The sequence below is a fragment of the Talpa europaea genome (genome assembly GCF_964194135.1).
Source record: "Talpa europaea genome assembly, chromosome: 11".
NCBI lineage: Eukaryota > Metazoa > Chordata > Mammalia > Eulipotyphla > Talpidae > Talpa > Talpa europaea.
This window is the reverse complement of record NC_140078.1, coordinates 105,221,969-105,247,474: the sequence shown is the minus strand read 5'-3', so window position 1 is coordinate 105,247,474 and position 25,506 is coordinate 105,221,969. Positions and strand designations below refer to the sequence as shown.

Genomic DNA, 25,506 nt, shown 5'->3' with positions numbered 1-25,506 from the left:
GGCAGAGGAGAACCAGAACGCCTGGAGGGCGGAGCCGGGCCCCTCTGGAAACAAGCCGGCGGAGTGCCAGCTGATGAGCGCACAGGCACGTGGGGCCGCGAACACTCGGACACACGCACGTGCTCTGGACCGGCTCATTCTGGGGGGGAGGGGAGTCCACGAGCAACACACCCACGGGCCTGCGCACGCAGACAGCCCGTCCTGGGGCCCTTGAGGGGGACGCAGACGTTTCAGCGAGAAAATAAACTGCAAGGTCAAAACCTGCAATTTGCTCAGGCCACGCAGGTGCCCCCCAGAGACCCCCAGACCCAGCCGTACATGGGGGCGGGGGCAGCGGGGTCTCCATGGCCGGCGTCTGTGCCCCTCGTCGCTTCTCCCCAGGGAAGGCCTGGCCTTCACGAGCGAGAAAACTGCCCGTTTTCTGGCGTGACGCTTTACCTGGCGAACGCCCCTTCGACGCAAGGGGGCTGCGGGGCCGGCCGGCCCGCGCCGCCGGGGAGTCTGCTCTGAGCCGAGAAGCGAGAGGGCCTGTCCTCCCGGAGGTCACCTTGAAGGGGGAAGCCGGGGCTTCCCTCTGGAGCGGGCAGGGGGAGGCCAGAGAGGCGGGAGCTGCCCCGGCCACGCCGGCCACAGCCCGGCACAGGGCTGCGGCCGCGACTGCGCAGGGCCCGCCTGGGGCTGTGGGGCAGGCGAGGCCCGTCCAGGCGGCCCCCCCGCGGGCCCCCCGCCCCGCGCACCCAGGCAGACGCGCCCGCCCCTCAAGGCCGCTGGATCGGGCCGGGCCAGGCCTGCGCCTCCCGGGGTCTTCTCGGCCCGGCCCGGCCCGGCCCGGCCGCCGTCCCGCGCGAGGGGGCCCTGCCCGGGGGCCTACCTGCCGCCGGCTCCAGGCGGGGCCCGGGCCTCGAGGAGCGCTGCGGACCCGCCAAGGCGCCCGGCCCGGCCCGGGGCAGACGCGCGGCCGCCGGGAGAGGCGGCAGCTCGGGCAGGCGCGGGCGGTGTCCGCGGCGGGGGTCCTCGCGCCCGGTGGGCGACGCCCCGCAGCCCGCGCCTCCGGCTGTGGCCGCCGCCAGCGTCTGGGGCCCGACTGACCCCCGCGAGGCCCGCGGCGCCCCAGGGCTGAAGCCGGGCCAGCGGCTCCACGCGCGCCCACGTGACCGCCCCACGCGCGCGGACAGCCCCGCGGGCCATCGCCGCCCACGTGACAGGCGCGCGGGGGCGGAGCAGTCGGGCCCGGGCCCCGCCCCCGCCCCGGGCCCCGCCCACCACAGCGCTGCCACCCCCGCCACAGGCACGCCCCCACGCCGCCCCCCGCAGGCCCCGCCCACCCAACGCAGAACCCCGCCCAGCACACGCATGGCCCCGCCCACCGCACGCACGGCCCCGCCCACCCCACCCCACGCCTTCCCGGCCCCTCCCCAACCCTCGCTCCACCCCGCGCCCCGCCCCGCGGCCCCTCCCGCTCCTCCCGCCCGAAGGCCCGGAGTCGGGGCGCACCTGCTGGAGCAGCCCCGGGAGCGCGTGGACTCGCCGCCGTGTCCCCGGGAGCCGCCCGCGCGCCGCGGGCCCAGCGCCTGCAGCCGCCCTCCCGGCGCCCCTGCCCGGCTCGGCAGGACAGGAAAGGCCCCCCCGCCCCCGTCCCCCAGGCCCCCTCCCCGCCGCCCCCCCGTCCCCCGTCCCCCCCCGCCCCCGTCCCCGTTCCCCAGGCCCCCCCCCCCCGTCCCCCAGGTCCCCCCCCCCGCCGCCCCCCCGTCCCCCAGGTCCCCCCCCGCCGCCCCCCCCGTCCCCCAGGCCCCTCCCCGCCCGCCCCCGTCCCCCAGGTCCCCCCCCGCCCCCCCCGTCCCCCAGGCCCCCCCCCGCCGCCCCCCCCGTCCCCCAGGCCCCTCCCCGCCCGCCCCCGTCCCCCAGGTCCCCCCCCGCCCCCCCCCGTCCCCCAGGCCCCCCCCCGCCGCCCCCCCCGTCCCCCAGGCCCCTCCCCGCCCGCCCCCGTCCCCCAGGTCCCCCCCCCGCCGCCCCCCCCGTCCCCCAGGCCCCCCCCGCCGCCCCCAGAGGCCGGAGCCCGCGGCCGCGGCCCAGGCAGGCACTGACCACACACGAGGCCGTCACAGCTTTTACTGGCGGGAAACGGCTACAGACCCCGCGGGACGCGCGGCTCGAGCCGCGTCACACTGCTCAGCGCGAAACAGGGAACAGCTCACGGGGACGGGCCCGCGGCCGGGGCCCCCCGCCCCCCGCGCCCCCCAAGCCCCCCGCCCGCGCCGGGGCCCGCCCGACCCCGCCTGCCGGCCGCGAACCCGGTCAGGCCGCGGGTGCGAATCGGGCGGGAAGGAGGGAGAAGCCCCAGGCCGCGTCCCGCGCCGCCCGCCCGGCCTCGCGAGGGGCGCCTGGCGGCTCCCGAACGGGGGCGCAGCCGCGGGGCGGGGCGGGGCGGGGCGGGGGCGGGCGGCGCCCTGGGGGGCGGGGCGGGGCGGGGCGGGGCGGGGCGGGCGGGGGCGGGGCGGGCGGCGCCCTGGGGGGCGGGGCGGGGCGGGGCGGGGCGGGGCGGGGGCGGGCGGCGCCCTGGGGGGCGGGGGCGGCCCCGGTCCGGGGCTTGTCACACACCTGCCAGCTCCGAGGCGGGCGAGCACAGTTCCTCCTCGGTTACAAACAGTCTGAGGAAGATGAAAGAGTCTCCACTTCACGGCGTGACGGGGCCGATCGTAAAACAGAGCCAAGGAGCGCGCGGGTGAAGGCGCGGACCTGGCCCGAGCGCTGTGGCCGCCTCGGACCTGGCCAGCCCAGCAGCTGCCGGCCGCTCGGCGGGGGACGCCTGGGGGGCGGCAGCTGGGCCGGAGCCTGTCAGGCAAGCCCGGCGCCTCGGCCTCTGGGGGGGCCTCAGCCGCGAGGCCTCTGGCCCGCGGCTTGTTCCCCAAGGCATTTCCAAGAAGCCGCCACAGCCCAGGCAGCGTTTGGGTGAATCACATTTCCCCAGATGAAAAAAAGGACAACAAACGTGTGTGCACGTGTGCGTGCCTGTGCACGCGAGTGCCTGAGTGTGCATGTGTGTGCTGCACACTGCACCCCTGCCTGCGCGCGCCTGGGAGTGCACACCTTTATCCGGAGGCAGTGCTTAAAATCATAGCTTAAGAACATCTCCATCAAAAGTCCAAAGTATGTGACATGTAAATTCCTTTGGTTTATCAAGTAACTGTTAAGGCATTTCAGATTCCCCTTAAAGGGTTTACTGCTTTCTTAAATTATATTCCTTTTACCTATGTAGAAAGTTAAAAATACAGAGGTGAGAAAAAAAAAAACAAAACATGCGTCATCACTGCATTTCACAAAAGCACTTTTTCTGCAACCAGAGAAGTTTCTAGTAGATGATGAAGGGCTGGTCGCTCCACAGGGCGGCAGGGAGGAGCAGCAGCAGGACGTGTGAGCCCCTGGACACGGGGTGCACGCAGGTGAAGGCGGGGGCACAGCCGCGGGCGGGCGGACCTGCAGAGACAGGGCGGCTGGGTGGGGCACAGGCGGGGCGCAGCCTGGACTGCCGGTTACTTTTCACCCTTGTTTTACTAACAGGAGCGGCATCTACTGATTGGCAAGAGGAGCTATAACAACTCATTCTCTAAAGTGATTCCAGGCTTTGTTCATCTCCTATGATTTAACTTTAATTGAAAATTGGGAAAACAACTTAATCATTTTGAAAACAACCGTACATACTACAGGCAATTTTGAGATAATCCCACAATTTAATTAAAGCTCCATTGGACGAGAGTTTGGCAAATCTGTGTTTGTTTCTGTTTTAAGCATCTGTAGGTAAAGGAGTTCTGATTAACGCAGCAACACGACCCAGGCAAGCCGGCAGCCGGGTTTCCCTGGCGACTGTCTTGCAGGCTCCCCGCCGGAGGCGCCGCCAGAGGGCTCAGGGCCAGCTCAGGTCGGCGCTGAGGCTCCGGTGAGCAGGAGGCCGGGCCGCTTGGCCCTGCTGACGCCCACCTCCACTCCTGGAGTATCCGCCCTCCAGGCCTGAGCAGAGGGCCCTGTGCGCTGGGCTGAATGGGCAGCCCCGGCGGCTCCAGCCTGTCCACCCTCCACCTCCGCCTATGCCGGTCACTGTTCAGCACCGGGACAGGTAGGCGAGGCCATAGGCCTGCCCGGTCTATGCAGGCACCAGCCTTCCAGGGCGCGCGGACCCCAGACCTGCAGCTGAGAGGAAAGTCAGGGCTCTCCTGCCACCACGCACGGAGCATCTGCGGCCTGAGGACTGGGCGCCGAGGGGGCTCTGCAGGAAGCTTCCGTTTGGGCTTTGAAAGGCAGAGGCAGGTGAACAGGCCAGGGCAGCACAAGCTCGGGCTCACTGGCCCTGCCACCCCCAGGCCTACGGCCGCTCCGAATGGCTCAGATACTTAATTTTCGGTTTGGCAAATGCTGACCCGGACGATATCCATCTTTCTGCTTTTTCAGGCATCTACAAGATTCACCTGTAACATCCAGGTGGCAACAAGTGGCCTTAAAGGCGGGCATGGCTGCCCCTCCCCAGTCGCATTCAGGGTATGTTCTCCAAGCCGGCACCTCCAGTGCGAACCCTGAGCCCGCCCAGCGTGCCCCTGCAGGGCCCCCCGCCGGCCCACAGGCCCCCGCGGGGAGACGCAGGCCCACTCACCGCTGACTCTGGGGATCCGGACCTGACCGCTGCTGGCCCCGTCGCCCCCGGCCGTGCTGGCCTTCACCTCCACCAGGCAGTCCTCCTGCCGCGGCAGCAGCAGCTCGGCGCGCGTCTCGTTGGTGCTCAGCACCTGCGCGCGGCTCTGGCTGCTCGTCCTGTAGAAGACCTAGGACACAAGGACACGCGGCTCTGGTGGGCCTGTCCCCGCTCCACGCGCCGGGTCCCACCCTGGCCAGCCCCAGCCGTCCAGCAGCTCCTCCGTCGAGGTCGCGGGGAGCCCACACCCTCCCCAGGGTGGGGCTGCGCGTCGTGGGGGGCGCTGGGCCGACGTGGGGACCTCCGGTGGCCGCGGCCGCTGTGGTGGGGTCTCTGGCTCGCCGGCACACGCAGCAGCCAACATCCAAAATTCCACACGAGGAACCAGGTCGCTTAAATCAACATTCGAGAAATCACCTCGCAGGAGCACCTGCGTGTAGGCGGCCTGTCATCCGCATGGGAGCTGATTACAGGAACCAGGTCAGCAGCGTCCAGACCCGCCCACCCCACTCGCCTTGTAGCCGGTCACCTCCGACTCGTTCTCCGCAGCGGTCACGCGCTCCCAGCGCAGGAGGACCTTCCTGCCGGTGGCGTTCCAAGCCACGTTTCCTGGGGCCTGGCTGGGGGCTGGAGGGCAGAGAGAGATTTCAGCAGGGCCAGCTGCCAGGGAAGGGACAGGAGGGCGCAGTGGGCGGGACAGGGGCCGCAGGGTGAGGCAGGAGGGCGCAGCGGGCAGGGTCTGGGGCCTCAGGAAGAGGCGGGACACCGAGTGGGCAGGGGCTGAACCATCCCTGGGGAGCCCCCTTAGACAGAGTCCCCTTAGAGGCCCTGCGCACTCCTGTCCTGGAAAACGGAGGCTGGAGCGGCCAGGGGCTCCACCTCCTCGACAAGGGCTGATGTGGACGGCCGGGGAGGCCAGGCCGGGGCCCTCTGGGCACACAGAGGTGATAGGAAGGGACCCCGAGCAGGTAGAAGTGACGGCGTCCGCGGAGAAAGAGCAACAGACTCTGTTTCAGTCCTGGTTTACCAAGTTTAAGTCAATTTGGAGAAAAATAAGGCAACACACCGCACACTAGTGAGGACTTCGCGGTCACCACCAAGCTCCGAGAGGACCGGGGCTTGGGGCTCAGCTCCAGGGTCCCCAAGATGGGGCCCAGCCGCATCCTGCACAAGGGATGGCCACAGAGCCGGGCCTGGCGAGCAGGCCCGTGCTCCAAAGGGGACGAGCCCCGGGGAGGGGTGGACGCACTCGGACCACAACCCTGCTCAGGGCCACCTGGGGTCTCCCAGGCCCAGGCTCATGCCTGCATCATCATTTTGCTCTCAGAGCGGCTCAGTCATGAAACTGCCGCCGACCACTTCCACCCACCCGGGCTGATGTCCGCGGATGTGGGCTCAAGGAGCCGGACCTAAGGGCCGCGGACCAAGGACTGCGGCCTCTAAGGGAAGGACCCCTCTGCCGGGAGCCGCTCAAGCCGCCCAGGGCAGCGCTCAGCAGGCAGCAGCACCTGGCCTTGGGGAGGGACGCCCTTCAGGTCGCAACCGGCGTGGACAGCGCCCAGGCGTTGTGAGCACCACCGGCCAGACGGCTGGGGGGCAAAGAGTGGCCTGCGGAGCGTGGGTGGGGCCTGGAGCAAGTCGGGTACGTCATAAGAGGGGGTGCTGCCTGCGCCCGGCAGGCAGGACTGGGTTGCGGCCATCTGGGGATGCTCCTGGAGTGTGGCCTCCCCCCAAAGCACGTGCTCCTGTCCATCCTCCAGTCCAGGGACAGGCAGACATTACAGCAGGTTCCGTGTGCAGCTGCCTGATGTTTAACACTTTCTGTCAACTCAAGTTCTACTTTTGAGTATGCAGAAATAGGGAAAAGACGACAAAGGCTACTTTAACTGCTGCAGAGAGGCAGGACACGGCTGTATTTAGAGGGCTCACTGGCGGCCACTGCTCCCCAGGGGCCCCACGCACCAGGGGGTGATACCTCCCCACGAGACCGGCTGGACACCATCACCACTGCCTGGAGCTGTGGACAGCCCGGCAGGGAGAGTCTCCTGTGGGCAGGGCCCAGGACACGCCCAGGCTGAAGTACCCGTGAAGAGTGGCCTGCAAGCTGGTGTGACAGGCAGGTAGCCTCCCCTGCCACCTGCCAGGACACGGGGACAGCCTAGCCGCTCGGCCGGGAAGAGGTGCCAGCGGAGCGGGCACTGCCTAGCGCAGGACCACAGGCGGGCTTGGCTTTTTGGCTTTCCGTCTTCCCAAATGCCAGCGGCAGGCCTCTTTCCTCTCCACGGCGCAAGGGGGGCTGTTAGAACAGGGGGCTGCCTGTCTGGACCCCGTGATTTCCTGGTGGAGACACAGCAGCGTCCACTCCCAACACAGGGCCTGAGAGCCCGGCCCCTGCCATGCCGACCGGCCACTCTCTGGACAGCGTCCTGACTGCCCAAGTAGGCCTGGGGAGCCCAGGGGAGGGGCTGCGGGGCTGAGACGCCCACCTGTGACCGACCGGACTGAGCGCGGGTGTTGGCACACGCCAACCTGGCACCCCAGCCACCTCCCCGCATACGGGGCCCAGCTTCTCCCAGTATCTCTGCGAGCATCGCAAAGTCCTGCAAAGTCCTCGTGGCTAGAAACTGGGGCCTTAAGGATACAGCTCAACGCCTGCCTCACCGTCCATCCCGGGCCAGACACGACTGTCTTGGAACGCAGCCTAGAATGCCAAGGAAGACGATCTTTCTTTGTTCAAAATGGCAGGGAGTTCCTTGACCACAATCTCCACCGCTTTGGGTAATAAAAACTTGACACTTGAGAAGCATAAGCAGAGCGGTCACCACTGACGAGAGAATTCCGGGGCGGGGGCAGCGTCTCCGCAGAGCCGCGAGGAAGCTAGGCGGCCCCCCCACCCCCCCACCCCCGCTGAGGGACCAGTAGGTCCCTCCCCAGCTCATAGCTGACTCCAGGGCACGTGGCTGTCCCTCCCCCAAGCCCGCAAAACCTGTGACCACAGGTGGGGGACCCGCGCCCGAGTCTGCGAGCAGCACTAACCCCGAGTCTCCAGTGGTGCGTGTAGGTGGGGGTGCACAACTCAGCGCTCATGCCCCAGCCCCAGGCCCCACAGCCACCCCTGACCAGCCTGTCCATGGGACAGAACAGCCCGGAGGTGCTCCTGGCAGCAAAGCCCATCTGAGGAGGCAACTGCGAGAAGGAAGCCACATGGACAGAGTCAGGGGCCAGTTGCCCTGGGCCTGGCCTGGACAGGCTGTGATGGCGGCAGGAGGGGGCTGGGGGAGGGAGGGGGCCGAGGACAGAGGCCTGGAGGGTGGGCGGATGACAGAGCAGCGGATGGCAGGTGCGGGGCTGAGAGCAGGAGACCAGGAATGTGGGGGGGGGGCACACCAGATCCTGCTCAGGCGGGCGCAGGGTGACCACAAACTTGGCTTTAGAAAGTCAGCGCGGGTCTGCTAGGCAGGACACCGCCCGAGATCGAAAGTCCCCACCCATTTCCCCTACCCCCAGCCGCAGCTGGAATCTTTTCAGTTAAACAGCGGAATGTTTGCTCCACAAATTCCCTCTCCCAATCTCCAGACATAAAACTCTCCATGTTTCCTGTAAGAAGCCGTCTGCAGTTTCCATCAGCCCCTTTGAGTAGGAGAGTTCTTGGTGTCAGCGCTCTTTGGGTGGAGGGAACAGAGACCTCTCTTAGGTAACTTGGAGAGCATAATTCATGCGTAATTGAGAAATACTTCTGAAAACCACAAGTATTTGGATATCAAAAATGAAGTGTTTAATGGAGCCACGACACTCAGCGAGAGTCCCTGTGCTGAGCATCCATCACAGCCGTCGCCCAGCTCTGCACTGAGGTGGCGCCTCGCACCGAGACCCACGAGGAAGCCCTCGGCTGCCCTGCCATGGAACCTGCTCATTTACGCAGGACAGTGCAGGGCCCCCGGGAGCTCTGTGTTCTCAGGAGAGGCAGGCCTGATGGCCCCGGCGCTTGTTCTGAGTCCTGTTCTGAGTCCCATCCACCTCCAGCCAGATGGCCACTCCTCCTGCTGGGTCCCCAGGCTCCTGCCAGGCACGTGGGCAGGAGAGCCAGTCAGAGGGGCGGGCAATGTCTACAATCCAGAGGGGCAGACACAACAAGCAAGTCGCCAGGACGAGATTTCAGCTCTTCACGCTGAAGGCGTGATGACAATTCTTTTCATAGGTCATCGAACAACCTCACCAGGCTGTTAAATGGGATTTGAAGCCAAAGCCAGGTCAAGGGTCAGGATGAATCTTAAGAGCTGCCAGTAATGAGATCGGAAGTAGCATGAACAGACTCTGTTCACTGCAGCACCATTTACAACAGCCAGGAGCTGCAAACAGTCTAAGTGCTCAGGACAGAGCAGATGTGGTCGTGGACACAGTGGAATCCTACTCAGCTATGAAAAAGGCAAAATCCTGCCACTGTGACTCCAGGATGGACCTGCAGGGAGTCTTGCTGAGCGAGGCTGGTCAGATGGAGAAAGACAACACCCCATGGTTTCCCAGCTACGTGGCGTATGGAGGAAAGGGATGACACACTCCTGTTAATTTTTAGTCACATGTACCAGAAACATGTGGATGTTACGATCGATGTTCCTTCAATAAAAAATACATTTAATACAAAAGATGGTTTTGTTTTATCTTGGTGCCTTTGGAAAACTGGGGGCCCTTAAAAAATCAAGTGTTTAAAAATAACACATTCTTTATATGCAATCTTGGACTGACTGGGGAACGTAGGAGTTTCTGCCCCGTGCGGGGTTTCTCCCCAGCAACGCTCAGCAGTCACGCAGACCAGCTCGCCCGCACGGGCGGGGTGCCAGCTTCTGGAGCATCCCAGCAGCATGGGAGTCCGGGCTCCTGGGACACCCCCCCCCCCAAGTCAGTAAGGAATAAAATCCCAACAAATACTGGTGTTCACTGAGCCACAGATACTAGACTCCCGAGGCGGAAGGAGAGGCCGGCACAAAGCCTGTCACATGTGAATACTGGCCTCTACTCACTCCATGACCTCAGGTCAGCTCAGGGACCGGCACCTGCCTCAGCATCCTCACCTCACCTCAAGTCAGGGAATGACTGAAGAATCAGCAAGGGACACAGGACACGCTCAGGGCAGGGCTGGGGACTGCTTCATGGTGGCTGTTCAAGTCACCATCCTGCAAATCCTGGAGACTGAGTGTTCACATGCTACCTCTAAATAGAAAGAGGCTGCTGCTTCTTAAATCTGCACCTCGCGCATTGCACATCATCCTGACAGCCTCACTGACTTATGCACAACCTCTCCCCTTGGTCGGTCACACCAATTCAGTGAATTCTGATTCCAAGTCACACTTTTCTATAATCATCATCTCCTAGCAAGTAATCACATCCACTATTAAGTCAGAGAACCAGCCAGACAAACTACTTTGCACATATTTTTGCAATCAGAATTTTTGATGGATGCTGTGCTTTGAATATATAAATAATGATGCACATTTAAATTTTACTAACTTGGAACTGTCATTGGGAATACCAAGCACGGTGAGTGAGGAGTTCTGAATACAGAGTATCTTCCGTTAAGTGTTCCCACACCCACAAGCTTCCTGGTCTGGTCCCCCCGTAAGTCATGAACAAGAGCTTGGGCCAGGCCTTCCCCAACAGTGAAGGAAAACATTCAACTGACAAGCTAGTTGGTTACTGGCGAATGTGCCTGGTAGAGGGATGTGTATGGTCTGTTGCTAAGCGTTTCTTCTGCACCGTCATTACACCAGTAAGTCGGCAGCCAAACTCTTCCATATAGAAAGTGCAAAGATACATATGCATGTTTCCATCAACCAACACTGGTTAATTAAAATGTGAAACAGTAGAATCATACTTTATATATACATATTTTAACTTATTCACAACACTGGTCATGCTAGTAAGTGTATTACTGATGTTCTTGATATGTTTAGAAAGTAAATATATGTTCTGATAAAAATTTGGGGATTACATGTGAAAATAAAAATGTATTAGTGAGGGCCTCCCCTGGTGGCGCAGCCGTTGAGCGCTGGGCTGCGAGGCTGCCCGCAGCCTCTGCAGCGCCAGTTTGTTCCCCGGCCACCGGCGAGGGTCCCACAAAAGAAATAAAATGTATTAGTGAAATTGATAGTCAAGCAAAGTAACTGCCCCACCCCATGCAAGGTCATCACGAGCAGACACTTTTACTGAGTTAGTAAATTTTGAATATAAATGAAGAAAACTGGCTTTTTGTAAGTAAGAGCACGTGATGGCTGAGTTGAAGCTACTTCCCCGCCTGTAGGATAGACACCGGCTCGTCACAGGCAGGCTAAAGAGGAGCCGAGGCCCCAGAGCACGGCACACCCTCTCCGCCATCCACTGAGGCGACAGTGCCTATCCCAACGGCAGGGCCGTGGGAAAGCAGTGCAAGCAGGCAGTGACACCTGTGACGTGGGGCCAGGGCGCTGCGGTTTCCCTGAGCCCCAGCACAGCTGAGCCAGGGGGAGCCCACCAGGGCGAGTGCACCTGCCTGTGCACACCCAGCTCTATAGGCGACGCCAAGTTCACTGGTCAGAGTTTCATCGAGTGCCAATATGTCCACGAGGACTGTCGTCTTCCAGTGGCCACCCTGGAATGTACATTCACAACTTCTGAACGATAGAGCGAGCAAAGAGACCGAGATCACTCCGGCTTCCCTGCAGTGACAGGGGACTCATCCCTGCTTAGCAAAAATCTTGGGGCACAAAACAGACCTAAAGATGAGCCAACTAAACTGGTCGCGTTAAGATGGACTTGGACAGACTTGCTGGACACCCACTAAGAGTTCTCAAGGGGGGGCATTCGTTTTCACCTGAGGTTTCTAGGGGTGCAGGGACCTTGTGCTGAGAGGTGTGTAGGGCTCCCTCTGGATGTGGGCTGCCCGTCGACAGCAACAGAGGAGGGACCACCCTGGGGGAAACCAGCTCCTCGTCATTCAAAACACAAGACCGTACGTACGGGTCTTCTCGGTGGTTGTGTTGACAGCGGCGCTGAAGGGGCCGGGGCCGGCGCTGTTGTAGGCGCGGACGGCTGTGTGGTAGGCCAGGTTGCTCCTCAGGCCACGCAGTCGGGCCGCTGTCTCATTTCCTGCCACCTTGACCTGGCTGGAGGAGCTCTCTTCCCCATCAGCCCAGTACCGCACCTGGCGGGCAGAGATGCAGGTGTGACGGTGACATGGGGCCCCTCGAGGAGGTGAGTGTCCACCCTGCACCCACCGCTGGTCCTGTGGGCCTTTCTCAGGACCTGCTTGTACCAAGTGCCGCCCCAGGTCACAGCCACGGAAGCAAGGGGCCTGGGCGGGCAGCAGACAGCGGCCAGAGTGAGCCGCCAGAGCTAGCGCTGAGCTCTGGCCTTACGGGATGTGGCTCAGCTGCTCCCGCCCCGGCCCTGACACCCAGGCCCACGGCCAGCCTCCCAGAAGCCCAGCCCTGGGCAGCTCCGCCACTGGCTGCTTCATCTCTTCTGCTCTCCAGCCACACATGGGTCTTTCTCTACGCTTATCTTTAATGGTGCCGGGGGCTTCTGACTTGCTCAGGGTCTCACAGCAGGAAGACAGAAGAGCCAGAGCATCCTCTCCTCCCGATGCGGTGACTCCACTCCTGCGGCCGCCCTCATCTGGTCACCCCCGCGAGACACCCAGGGGCTCTAGGGAGGCATCTCCCATCCTCACCCCCCTCCAGGCGTGGCCCCACCAAGCCTGGGGTCGCTGCTCTGCCACCTCCCCAGTCTCGCCAGCCAGAGTGCAGCCCTCACACCAACGGTGTGCATATGCGTCTCCTCCTGTCTGAGGTCTGGTTCCTTCTGCTCTTTACACAAATGTGACTTCCTGCTGAACTCCGATTGTGCTGAGCTAACGGGACACCCGCTCCGTCACCCTGGGGCTCCCCACACCAGGCCCCACCGGTCAGGTCACCACCACCCAGACCCTCAGGGTCCTCGTAGGTGACCATCTGCTCTGCCTCGGCCAGCCTGAGCCACCAGGGACGGAACCCGGACAGCCACCACCTCGCTGATGGCCAAGCGCCACGGCTGATGCATGGGGGGTTACCTCGTAGCCCAGCAGACGCCCGTTGCTTGGCTCCCATGGGGCTGCGGCCCAGGAGACCTGGATCTCCGAGGAAGATAGGCTGTTCGCTGAGACCTGCTCGGGTGCGGCTGTCGGCTCTGGGGACAGAAAGGGGAGCATGACCGTCACTGTCACTTGCTGCTTGATTTCAAGTCTCTGGCTGTATGTCCGTCCCCTACTAGGAAATACCGTGAACAGCTCCGGAACCCCTGAGAACACCATCCCTGCCAGGACGACCTCCGCGTCCTCAGCATCTGCCGCGCTAGCCTCTCAGCTCCTATTTCTCTCCTTCTGCTTCCTCCTCCCACACCCTCCTCTCCCCTTTACCCCACGGTGGCTGCTTGGGGGTCCCTGTGCCTGTGGGCTTTTTGTTTCATTTTTTTGTCTTGTTGAAGCCAGTCCTGCTGCGTCCAGGGCAGTCAGGCCCTGCCACAGGGGCCACCTGCAGGGGCAGTCCAGGGAGCCTCGCTCCGTCCATCCAGGGCTGCCCTCTAAGGGCCCCATGAGAACCTGAGTCTGCGGGGACAGGGACAGAGGCCCGCAGCTCTCACGGCTCTGAACGTCCCTCAGGTCCACACCATGGGCCTGCGCGTCTGACAGCCAGCCAAGCCCTGACTGAAGCCTCGGCCCACTCGTGGGCCTCCAGAAGTGGGGCGCGCCCAGGCCAGAAGGGCTGACGGGTCAGCAGGGGCAGTGAGGCAGGACAGGCCCAGCAGCGGCTTGCGGGATGCAGATGCTGCCCACACGTGCAGGAGCGTGGCACAGGCCCCAGAGGGGCTTGCGTCTGGCTGCAGGGGAAGCTGGGCTGCCGCGGCACGATCAGTGCCGGACACGGCCTGCTCGTCCTCACCGCGACGCCCGTGCCGGCACCCCTGAGGTTGGCGCGCCGCCTGCTCACCCTCCTCGGCCGAGAAGATGGTGCTCACGGGGCTGAAGGGGCCCTCGCCTCTGCGGTTGTAGACGCCCACCCGCACCTCGTACGGGGACATGGGCAGGATGCTCGCGTTGCGGAAGACGAAGCGCGGCGCGTCCGGGGCCGTGACCACCGTCTGCATCCAGGTGGGGACGCCCAGGGGCCGGAAGGCCACCAGGTAGCCGAAGCCCTGGCCGCTCTGCAGCTCCTCGGGGACGGGCTGCGGGGAGGACACGGTAAGGCCGCCCCCACCAGGGCCGTTGCATCTGTTGCGGAGGACACGACCGGCGGTGTTTCCCTCCGGGCCCACCCGGGAGGGGCCGCCAGCTCGAGCCGGGGTCTCGGGGCACTGGCCGGAGGCACAGCATGGCCGGGGGCCGGGTGGCCGTGCGCAGCTGCTCGGCGTCCGCCACGTCTCAGGTAAAGAGACGGCTTGGGTGCCACTGGCTTCGAGTGAGCCCACGCCCAGCCCCCAAGCCCGGCCCCGGAGGGACTGCGCAGGGCAGGCGGCCAGGGCGCTGGGGCGTGGCCAGGACATGCTCCGAGGGCGACCGGTGGCGGCCCCTGGGGGGGGTGGGCCAGGGCAGCGGTGGGGGCCCATGGGGGGCACGGCCGGGGCGCAGCTGCTGGACCGCCCCGGGGGCGCGCAGGACACTCACGTCCCAGGTGATGACCAGCTCGGACCCGCCACCGCCGCCCCCGCCGACGTCCGCAGGAGGCACCGCCGGAGCTGGGGGCAGAGACAGAGCCCGGTCCCGCGGCCGCGGCGTCTGGGGCCGGCGCGGGGCCGCCGCTGCCTGGCGCGGGGCAGCAGGGCCCGGCTCCGGCGTCGGGGTCGGTCTCCGCGCGGGGCGCGTCCTCCGGCTCCGGAGGCCTCTGCGCAAGGGGGCCCGGCCCGCCCGCCGGCTCCGCGGCTCTCCGGGCCGCGCTCCGGGCCCGCGCTGGGCCTCCCGCCAGGCCCCACGCACGTCGGCAGCGCCGCTCCAGCCCCGCGCACCGGGCCGCCCCGCACCCAGGCCGCCCCGCACCCAGGCCGGGCCTCCGCGCGCCCGAGGGCCGCCCAGCCCGCGCCGCCCCAGCCCCGCGGCCGCCGCACGGAGCACTGACCTGCCTCCGCGGTCCTTACTTTCTCCGAGGGCGCGCTGGGCTCCCCGCCGCCGACGCGGTTGCGGGCCACCACGCGGAACTCGTACTCCACCCACGGGCTGAGCCCGACCACCGTGGCTGTGCGCGCGCGCCCGTCCACGGCCGCGGGCTCTGCGGGGGGCGGCAGTGAGCGCGCGCGCGGGCCGGCGCCCGGGCTCCCCGGGGCGCGCCCCACCTGTGGCCGCCGCCTGCCAGCCCACGGAGAAGGGCGAGCGGGCCTGCACGGCGTGCGCCAGCACCGGGCTGCGGTTGTCCGCGCCCGCGCCCCAGGACAGCCGCGCCGTCGTGGCCGTGACCTCGTCCACGCGCACGTCCCCCGGCGGCCCGGGCGCACCTGCGGGCAGCGGCGCGGTCAGCTCCACCCGGAGGGTCCCCGGAGCCGCGCGACCCCCGCCCCGCCCCGGGCGCCAGGGCCACGGAGGCCGAGTCCCGCTCGCGGCGCGGCTCCCCGGGCCTCGGTTCCGCGGAACCCGGCGCCGCTTCCGCCCCGGCCCGGCCTGCGCGCGGGGCGCCCTCCCCGGGCTCGCGGACCCCTGAGGTCGGCTGGTGGGGGCCGCCCGCTCGCGGGAGCTCCGGCGTCTGCGCCCCGCGGCCACCCAGCGCCGCGCGGCCAGGCCCTGGGGCCCCGGCCCGCCCCGTCCTGACCCGCCCGCCCCGCACGCGGACATGCCGGGGCTCCGGGGGCCGCGGCCGCGCCTCCCCGCCGCCCGCCCGCCCGCCCGGCCACGCGCGGCTCACCTCGCACGACGAGGTCCGCGGCGGAGGACACGCTGTCCGCGCCCGTGCGCGCCTCACACGCGTAGCGGCCGGCGTGGCGCAGCTGCACGTCCCGGATCAGGAGGTCGCCCGACGCGCCCTGCGGGGACAGCGGGGACAGGCGCGCGTCGCGGGCACCCCGGGCGGCCGCCGCCTTCGGGGGAGGCCGAGCGGCAGCCGGCCCGGGGCGGGCGGCCACTCGGGCAGCCCCGGCCCCTCGGCAGCGGCGGGCGCCGGCCGGGCGGGGCTGGCTTCGAGGTGGACACGGCAGGCCGCAGCCTGGAGACGCGCCTTCCCACCCGGCGCGGGGCCTCCGCCGCCCGCCTCCGCCATCGTCTGCCCGGGAAGAACCGGGGCGCCGGCATTTGCTGGGGGGACGCGGGATTAGCCCGGAGGAGACGCGCTCTGGGGCGTGAAGAGCCCAAGGCTGCTTAATCCCCTCGCTAGGAGCTGGGGGCAGGGACGCCGCCGCCAAAGCAGAGCAGGAGATGAAAACATCCCAGTCCTGAAATAGCAGCTGCCCCTGCGGAGCCTGCCGGCACCTCTCAGCGCCAATTACCAGAGCAAACCCCTTTCTTTCTCCAAGTCCAAGCTCAAGCGATTCTCCTTTTGGAAGCGTAAGAACAGGCCACACGACCAACTGTGTAGCGAAAACGCAGACTGCAATGAAATTACTTGGAAAATGAAACCCTTTGAAAACGGCGACTTATCCAAAACTCTCTTGGCCGGTGCAGGAGCAGCAGGTGTCAGTGTCCACGGTGAGGACGGCTCCTCTGGGGCTGAGTCCCAGGGGCCACGGCCCCACACTTAGGTCACTTCCCATGGCCATCTCCAGTCCTACAGAGACAGGCTGCTGGGCTCTGACGCTGCCCGGGGGTGGGACGGCAGCCCACGTGACCGCTGAGCAACTAACATGCCCAGTGTGGGAGACCCCACAGAGGCCATGCTGGTCAGTCTGGCTGGGGGCTGCTCCCACGTTGAGGGTCTTGCCCACGTGTTCAAGGTTGGGCGTGCCGGCCGGTCCATCCTGCAGAAAGGATGCTCCTGGACAAAGAGCCCCAAGGGACGCAAGGTGGCCTGGGCCCAGCAGAGGTGCCTGGAGCCAATGCACATGGGGCAAGGAGCCGTGCCAAGTCACACAGCCACGTCAGCAAACAGCCATCATCACAGCGTGATCTGAAAAGGCCAGAGAGGCCACAGCTTCATGGGAACCCGGCCCATGTTCCATCATCTGTCTCCCTCAGCTCCTGTTGCTATGGTTACGCCATCAGCCGCCCAGACCCACGGCTGGAAACACTTAGGCCACTTGTGCTGCCAGGCCAGCAGAGACCAGAGGTCGGCACTGCTGGCCCTGGGTCCCGGCTGGGGTGCGTCAGCTGGCCCATCGCGCTGGCGGGAGCCTGCAAGGGGGCTTTTAGGCTGGCCGTGGGAGCCCCTCCCTGCGGGGCGAGTGGGGGGCCATGGCCTGGCTGCCGGCAGGAGCCATGGTCAGCCACACAGGTGGGCCAGGGGCCGGCAGGGGCGGGCTTGGCAGAAGGGGATACACGGGGACGGTGGTAGGCATTGTGGGGGGATGAGCCCATCTGAGGGCACCAGTGGCGACTCTCTGCGCTCCACCTGCCCCCGCCCTTCTGCACGCGACACACTGCCTCGTTTGCAGCCAGCTGACCCCATGGCTAGTGGGGGTTTCTCTGGTCAGGGCTTGAGGGAGGAAGAAAGTGAGTTTGGGGCGCGTGTTCACAAGGTCATTCGCTAGGGCTGCTTGAGTGCCTGGAACCCAGAACAGCTCTGTCCATCCATCCTTCACTCTGGAAGCCACCAAGATCACCCCAAGGTCAGGGCACCCCACTGCTCCAGCACCAGCAACCCGGGATCCCAGCAGCCTCCCCAATGCTTCAGGAACGAGCTTCACCTCAAAATCTCACTGACAGAAAAATAGGTCTGATGTCAAATACATCATTAGGCTGTTTTCCTGATAAAAAGGATCTAACATCCTAACGTCAGTGAAAGACAAACGGCTTCTAAAATCAGAGTGCTGACTACGATAAAACCTTGAATCTCCTGACTGCTGAATCTAAAATTTTAAATTGCCCCAAATGAGCCATTTATTCTGCATGCTCTTTTTCATGTCCAGGTCAGCTAAGTGGTATAATTATTACATCTTACAAATTAGACCAATTTTCTTCCTGAAGCTGGAGCATAAAGTCTACGCGGGAAGCATCGGTCACAGCCCCAAGACAGAAGGCAAAGACCCCACGGTCGTCCAGGCCGGTCTCCGGCCCGCTCGGCTGGGGCGCGGCCCGGGTCTCCTCCAACAGGGGAAATCTGGGCAAACCCGACCATCAATGCTCTCGCCGGTCTCGCAGGAAAGTGGGTCCCGGAGGACGCCACGTCCCACCTGGACAGGCGGACGGACGGGCAGACACGGGCACTGACCCCCAAGCGGGAACCCAGGGGATCCTCTGGGACAGCTCTGGGTGAGGGGCTCGGTGTGGACCGGCGGTCAAGCTGGGGGCCCAGTCGCAGGAGGCCGGGGAGTCCTCGCCAGAGCTCGGGCCGGGCTGGCCGGGAGGGGGAGGCGGCTGCCACCGGAGCCGCAGCGCCCCCTTCTCAGCGAGGCCCTGGGGCGGCCGCCCGCCCTGCCCCCGGGAGGAAGGAGACCCCGGCTCTGCCCCGCAGGGCGGGTGGAGCAGGGCCGGGGGCTGAGGCCCCCAGGGGACCCCCACGCGGGTCCTGGGGCCCGGGCCCCGCCCCACACCCCGCCTCAGCCCCAGGCCTGTCGCTGCCGCCCTCCCCAGCGCCTCAGCGCCCCAGCCGCAAGGCTCGAAAAAGAGGCAGAAAACGGAGTGGGGAGACGGGCTCGCTCGGCCTGCGGCGGCAGCCGGAGTCGGCGGGCGGGCGGGCCCCGGGTGAGGGGCGGGGCGCGGGCTCTCTCGGGGCCGCCGCGTCAGGCTGGGCGAGTCCGAGGCCTCAGCAGGCGGGGCCGGCCGCGGAGGCCGCAGCTCCCAGAGCCGCCCGGGGGGCCAGGCGGACGGGCTCGCGCCGCCCAGGGGAGAGGGGAGAGCCGGGCACGCGGGCCGGGCGCCGGGGAGCGCAGCGGGCGGGGCCGGGGCCGGGCAGGGGCAGGCGCCCCGAGGTCCGCGATGCGATGTGACGGGGAGGCCGCGGGAGGGCGCCCCGAGGCCAGGGGCCGCCGCGTGGTCGCAGCGCCGGGCGCCGGGGCCGCGGGAGCCGCGCTCCAGGGACACGCGGGCGGCGCGGCTCGTGACCAGCGTCGGCGACTGGATGCGTGTGCGCACGCACGTGACGGCCGAGCGCACGCACACACGCACGCACGTGACGGCCGAGCGCACGCACACACGCACGCACGTGACGGCCGAGCGCACGCACACACGCACGCACGTGACGGCTAGAGCACGCACGCACGCACGCGACGGCTGAGGGAGCGCACGCACGGACACGCATGCACGCGAGGCGGCCGCGGGACAGAGGCGTCCGGGACCACGAGGGCCCAGCGCCGGCGACGCGGGCGGGGCCGCTGGGAGGGGCCGGCGCGCTGCCCGTGTCGTCACAAACGCGCCGCCGAGGCGGCGGAAGCCGGAGGCCCTGTGTGGGGAGAGGAAGGGAATCCCAGGCCGCCGTGGAGACAGGAAAGCCAGGAAGTGGGGCGGCAGGACGGGAGCAAAGAAAGAGAAATAAGCCGAATTCGCGCGAACATCCGGCCGCGGAACCCCCTCAGACACAACGGTCTAAGCACCCGGGTGCCGGCCGCGCACAGCGACGGCGTAGACCGGTGTGGGTGGGGGTGGGGTGGGGGTGGGGTGGGGTGGGGTGGGGGTGGGGTGGGGTGGGGTGGGGTGGGGTGGGGGTGGGGTGGGGTGGGGGTGGGGTGGGGTGGGGTGGGGTGGGGTGGGGTGGGGTGGGGTGGGGGTGGGGTGGGGGTGGGGTGGGGTGGGGTGGGGGTGGGGTGGGGGTGGGGTGGGGGGTCTTAAGCGTCAGTCGTGAGCGGCAGAGGCTGCAGCGTGCGCGGAGAACCAGGACACCCGGCGCGCCGGGCGCGCAGGGAGCCTCTCCACGTAGAGGCCGCGGCCTGAAGCAAGCGCCTGCAGAAAGATGCTTCCCGCGCGCACCGACCGACAGAAAGCCGTGCCTGCATCTGCGCCTGGTCAGGACCGCCCGGCGAGGCCACGACCACGGCCAGCGCTCGGCGTCCCCGCCCTCCCTCTGGGCCCCTTGGGCCAGCCGCCGCCGGTCCACCCCAGACCAGCCCGGGCAGGCAGACGGCACCGCAGGAGCAGCCCTCCCGCCCGTCCTTGCTCGCCGCGCAGCCTGACCTCCCAGCGCAGGGAATCGGCTCGAAACCAGTGACGCAGGGAGCGGGACACCGAGGTTACAAAGCACACGGCGCAGGAACACACGGGCAGAGAAGGAAGTCGGGAAAGGCACAACACGTATTTTGGGCTAAAAGACATTTTGAGCTAAATGACAAGGCAACTTACTGTAACGTGCGGGATGCAGAGGACCCGTCTCAGTGGCGAGAGGGATGTGTCCAGCATCCAAGGACACAGTAGAAAAAAGAGAAATGTAAGCTAAGTTTCCACCTTAGGAAATTAGAAGAAGAGCAAGTTAAATCTAAAGTAAGCAGATGAAAAGAATTAATAAAAATTAGAGCAGGAATCAATGAAATTGGAAACTGAATCAACAGGGAAAAAATCGATAAAGATAGAAAGTGGTTCTTTGAACAGATCAATAGAATTGACCAGCCTTGTGTCAGGCTAATTAGGAAAAATAGGGAGGAAACACGAGTCACCAGTACCAGCCAGGACATCAGCCCAGACCCCATGGCACTGACAGGACGATGAATAACACCAACAACTTCACACCCACGGAATTGTAACTTGGGTCAAGTGACATGTCCCGGAAGGCGCCATCCACCAAAGCACCTGCAGGCTGTGATGGGCAGCCTTCCAGGGAGGTGAGTCAGTAGGCCTCAGCTCACCAAGTAGAGACAGAGAGCCCAGGGGTCACTGGGGAGCCCCACCAAGCATTTAGGGATAATTAACAGCTCCCAATAGCCTCTCAGAGACTGAGCTGTGACCCAGCTCACTTTACAAGGCCTGCACTGCCCTAAACTGAAACCACAAAAACATTCTAAGAAGAGAAAACTATAGACCAGCATCTGTTAGGCATAGAGATGCAAAAATTCACACATATGCACAAACCAAGTCCAGTGATGAATAAAAACGGCGTGAAACCCACATGAGGTCTCCCCAGAAGGCAAGGCTGGCTCAAGATCTGAAAGTGAGTTAGTGTCATCTGTCCGATAAATAGGATAAGAAAGAAAAGCCACATAATGTATCGATACAGACAAAGCATTTGAAGAAAAGCCGACACCAACGCATGATAAAAACTCTCGGCAAACTAGGAATAGATCAGCATTTCCTCAAATTGACTGAGAACATCTACAAACAAACCAAAACCACCTCCGTAGCTAGTAGCTAGTATCATACTGAATGGTCAGAAACAGGAGACTTCCTGGGTCAGAGCAGGAGCAAGGCCAGGGCCCCCTTCTCACAACTGCTTCTCAACACTGAACTAGAAACCTACCAATTCAGTAGGACGAGAAAGGATATACCATCACAAAAAGAGAAAAAGGATCTCGAGCGGGGGAACAGGACATGAGCACGCCACTGTCAAGCGCCCCAAGATGAAATGCTGAGGCATACGTCAAAGACCGCCGAGAGCTAAATGGGGGAAGCTACGAGCTGACAGATAACATCAAAAAAGAATGAAATAAATAGCAAAACACGGCGATTCTGGCCAGGAAGATGCAATGTCATCCAGATGCCGGTTCTCCCAGCCTGACCTAGAGTCCCAGAAACCAGTCAAACCCCAGTGGGTCACTCAGTGGGTCCTGAAAGGTGAATCTAAAACGGTGACGTGAGGACCCAGAAACTCCAGTCCAGCAGAGCAGGAGGATTGACCTGCTCAAGGTTTGGGGGAAGGGGCGGTGATGGAGACTGAAAGAAACAGACAGTGAGGAGACAAGGACCCGAGGGCTGGCCAGGGAGGGTGGGAAGGGGAGGCAGGGCCTCCTCTCTCCAGTGAGGCTGGGACTGGAGCACCGCACAGAAGAGAGCCTAGACTCAAACCTCCGAGCCTTCAAAAATGGAGCCCAAACGGGTTATAGACTTTCTAAGTTTGAAAGGCAAAACTCTAAAGCTCCTAGAAGGCAACTCAGGAGAAAGCTGAACGCTGCGGGGGAGGTGGGGGCTCCAGAAGCCTGCAAGGGGCCCCTGGAGAACCACCACTCTCGAAGCTCAGCCCCAAGGAAACCAGCCACTGCACCGGCGGGCACAGGCCCCACAGACAGTGCAGGAAGAGACCTGGGGGCAGCAGGCGGCTGATGCGGGCCGGGAAGCTGCCCATTAAAGCAACATGTTTTAATTCTTGAAAATTTACTGATGATTAGACATGTTGAAAAGTAAGTACTTTCTCTCAATTGACAATGTTTTCCTGATGTTTTAAAGTTTTTTGACCAACACGGTTTTGATGGCCAAGAGTGACTGACACCCACATGGCCCCCGAGCACCCGCAGGTGCAGCGGGCAAGGCTGGCGAGTCCAGCAGGCCTGGCAGCGGGACTGCGCGTGGGACGCTGCGGCGGCCGGCACTCATGTCAGACATTTGTCAAACGTGGAATGTTCCAACAGCTGGAGGGCGTCCAGTCTGCCATGGAAGCTGGGCCACACGGGTGCGCAGGTAGTTGCATCCTCACGTGCAGGCTGGGCCCAGCAGGCTTGGCAGACAGGTGGGAAACAGCGGCACTTGGCTTTCAAGTTTGCCCTGAACCTAAAACTGCTCTAAATAATAAAGTTTATTGACTGAGATAAAGGGCCGGTCGCTAAAGAACCCCTATTTCATGGACAAACATTTCACAGCTAAGTGGAGACCAGCAGAACAGCTTGCTGGGGTGGATGTAGGGGCTGGGGAGCTGGGATTGAGGTGGGAGGTGGGAGGTGAGGAGGCGGGAGGTGAGGAGGTAGGGAGGCGGGGAGCTAGGATTGGAGCTAAGGATGAAATCTTTGTGAAGTGACTAAAATATTCAGAAATTGTGTTGATGGGCGCACACTCTGAATATACGCAAAGCCTCTCAATTGTACACTTTAAATGGGCAAATTGCTCGATATGTGAATTAGTTCTCCATAAAAGTGCTATAAAATAATCTACGGCAGCATGAGTGACACAGTGTTGTGGCTGCAGCCACCGTTTTCCTCTTCATTTGCTGTGATTTATTTGTTCATTCGTTGGAGTTACTAGCTCTACCCCGTTTGTGACAAGCCCCCTCTTTCAGGGTATTATTTATGAACATCTCAGGCCCGCCCCCACACTGGCAAATAAAACAAAATCGCAATTAGGAGCAGCTTGTTCTCTCCACCCACTGCACCAGCCTCGCCCCCGGCAATGAGATGTCTTGAATCTGCGAATCACAGATGCAGGCGGATCTCTTCTCTAAGGGCAGGGTCTGGGAGAGCCGTGAGCAGCACTGGGGAAGCAGGGCCAGCCCAGGACTCTCGGGGTGTCCCCATCTCCAGTGTTAGCACCTCCACACTCTGCAGACTCGGACACTTTCGGTCCACACACACTGATGTCCCCTCTGGGAGTCGCTTGCATGCTTTTTGTTTTTAAACATCCTTCCTTATTTTTTCACAACATAGGATTTCTCCCCTCATGTGCGGTCACCATACTCTTTTTTTTTTTTTTTATAAGATTTTATTTTTTTAACGTAGAAGAGCTGGGACACAGGCCAGAAGTGCAAGGGTTGAGAGAACTCACCAGAGACAGAGTGGGGAGCAGAACAGGTGGATCCACTGAAATCCACTGCTGAGGGGAGCAGCAGGGAGGCAGGAGAGGTCTGCTGCGCCCTGTGGGTAGCTCCCTGGCCAGGAATCGAACTTGTGCCACAGTGGCTGGCAATTCTGAGACTTAACCCCTGCGCCACCAGGGAGGCCCAGGTCACCATAGTCTTCCCACCAGGAAGCAGGGGTTTTGTGAATTTCCCTAGCTAGAAATACAAAGGTAATTTTTCTTCCTCTTTCCCAAGGTGTCATTATCAAGCCCCCAATTTTCTTCATTTGGAGGAGTCAAAGTCTCCTTAGTCTAATTCTAAATTGTTAGTAGCCAAGTTATTAATAAGCAATCTCATTATTAATCTGAGGAAGGAGATGCTGGTGATAATGACACATTATTCCTCAATTGTCTTTTCATCAAAAAAAAAAATAATAATAATCCAGGAAAACCCAAGCATGGAAAGGGCTTGGGGAACAGGTGCTGGTGCTGTGCTGATGGCACACACCTCACAGGGACTGTTCTGAAACAATCTGGAAACAGCCTTCCCTGCAGAGCTGCCAGCAGGGAGGCAACCACAGCCAGGCCCCAAGCCTTCCTTCCCCACGCTCTGCATGGAGCGCGCAGAAAGTACTGGGGTCACCTAGCTTTACAGATGGGGACACTGAGGCAAAGAGCAACTAAAGTCTCTGCTCTGAACCCGGGCACAGGTCCCGCTTAGCTCCCTGACCCTGGCCCGCCTCTCCCTGCTCCTGTGCCACCTTCCAGCCTGGGCTTGCTGGCCAGGGCTGCTTCCTGGATTGGTCCACCAGACTCCAGGGCAGCCTTACGTCATCATCCAGCTGCATTTGCCAGAGCACAGCATATGTAGCAAGGGAATATTACTCAGCCATGAAAAAGAATGAACTCTTGCCATTTGCAATGACACAGCTGGACTTTGAGGGGACACCACTCCATGATGCGGTGCGTTGAGAAGAAACGTCATCTATGTGGCCCCACCCCCACCCCAGCACGCTCGTGACACCATCACCCTGCACGGGATGCTCACATAGCACAGGCGCCAGCCTCATGACCTCACCCCATATCCCAGCCTCAGGCCAGTGCCCCGGCCCCCAAGCCACGAGGAAACGGCAGTGACTTACCCCGCCAACCTTCTCGAAGTGAGTGCCATCCTTGAAGTCCACGAGGGCCCCATCGACGTACCAGGCAAAGTCGACGTCCAGTAGGGGGTCGTGGCGCACCTGGCAGGGCAGAACCACGCTCTCGCCCACGGACACGTCCACGCTGGATGGGGCCAGAGCCATCCTGGTGGGCTCTGGGGAGAGGCAGGGCCATCAGGGCTGTGACTGCGGGGACTGGTCCACACAGCCGTGTCGGCAACACCTGGGGAACCATGCAGGGGCCACAGCACCCAAGCCACGGGCCCAAGGCAGCGGCAGGAGGACAGATGGGAACCATGCCCCAAGGCCTGTCTGTGTCGGGAGGATGGGCCTGCGCTCTCGACATGGAGGCTTAAGACTTGCGGCCTCTGGGGAACGAGGGCTACTAACCACGACGAGATTAGCCTCGACAGAGTTTTATTCCCTCGTGAGATAAAGAAGCAGAGCAGGAACCTGTGTTTTCATTAGTCCCAAGTGACTGGACATCTATACAGACCCATCTAAACACATGCCCCCCTCCCCAGCTAGGCCCTGCGGGCACCCCCGTCCCTGCTCTTTCTCCTGGGGTTGAGTCCACGTGGTCAGCAACTGCCATTGACCGTGCACATGACCTCCACGGGGGCAGGGGCCTCGTGACCCCGGCACTTCTGCCGTGAAGCCACAGCCCGTCTCAGGGGCAGTGGCCCCAGGGGCGCATCCCTCCACCTCCGAGCCAGCCCCGGGGGTGAGCGCCTAGCCCAGGCCGCAGCCAGACACGCATGGCTCTCTCCACGAGGCATCTGCAGCTTTCCTTCTATGTAACCCCTCTGCTGACTCTCGCCAGCGCTGGTGGATGTGCCCCCTGGAGGGCAGCATCTCGCATGGACACGCTCCGGGCACCCGGCCTCTGGCGGCCCCCGGTTCTC

At 63.5% G+C, this 25,506-nt stretch overlaps 1 protein-coding gene across 1 annotated transcript in view; it reads right to left on the bottom strand.

Annotated features, from left to right (window-relative positions):
* Positions 1–3,349: 3,349 nt before the first annotated feature.
* The window catches only part of CNTN3 (contactin 3), a gene marked incomplete at both ends in the record, with an annotated part of 56,858 nt that continues 34,701 nt past the window's right edge, over positions 3,350–25,506 (bottom strand). Inside the window, 11 exons of the mRNA XM_084247852.1 lie at positions 3,350–3,474; positions 4,643–4,811; positions 5,196–5,308; positions 11,672–11,855; positions 12,762–12,877; positions 13,678–13,912; positions 14,352–14,422; positions 14,800–14,949; positions 15,014–15,172; positions 15,577–15,694; positions 24,584–24,756. Coding sequence (XP_084103978.1) covers positions 3,350–3,474; positions 4,643–4,811; positions 5,196–5,308; positions 11,672–11,855; positions 12,762–12,877; positions 13,678–13,912; positions 14,352–14,422; positions 14,800–14,949; positions 15,014–15,172; positions 15,577–15,694; positions 24,584–24,756 — 1,613 coding nt within the window. The remainder of the gene's footprint in view (positions 3,475–4,642; positions 4,812–5,195; positions 5,309–11,671; positions 11,856–12,761; positions 12,878–13,677; positions 13,913–14,351; positions 14,423–14,799; positions 14,950–15,013; positions 15,173–15,576; positions 15,695–24,583; positions 24,757–25,506) is intronic.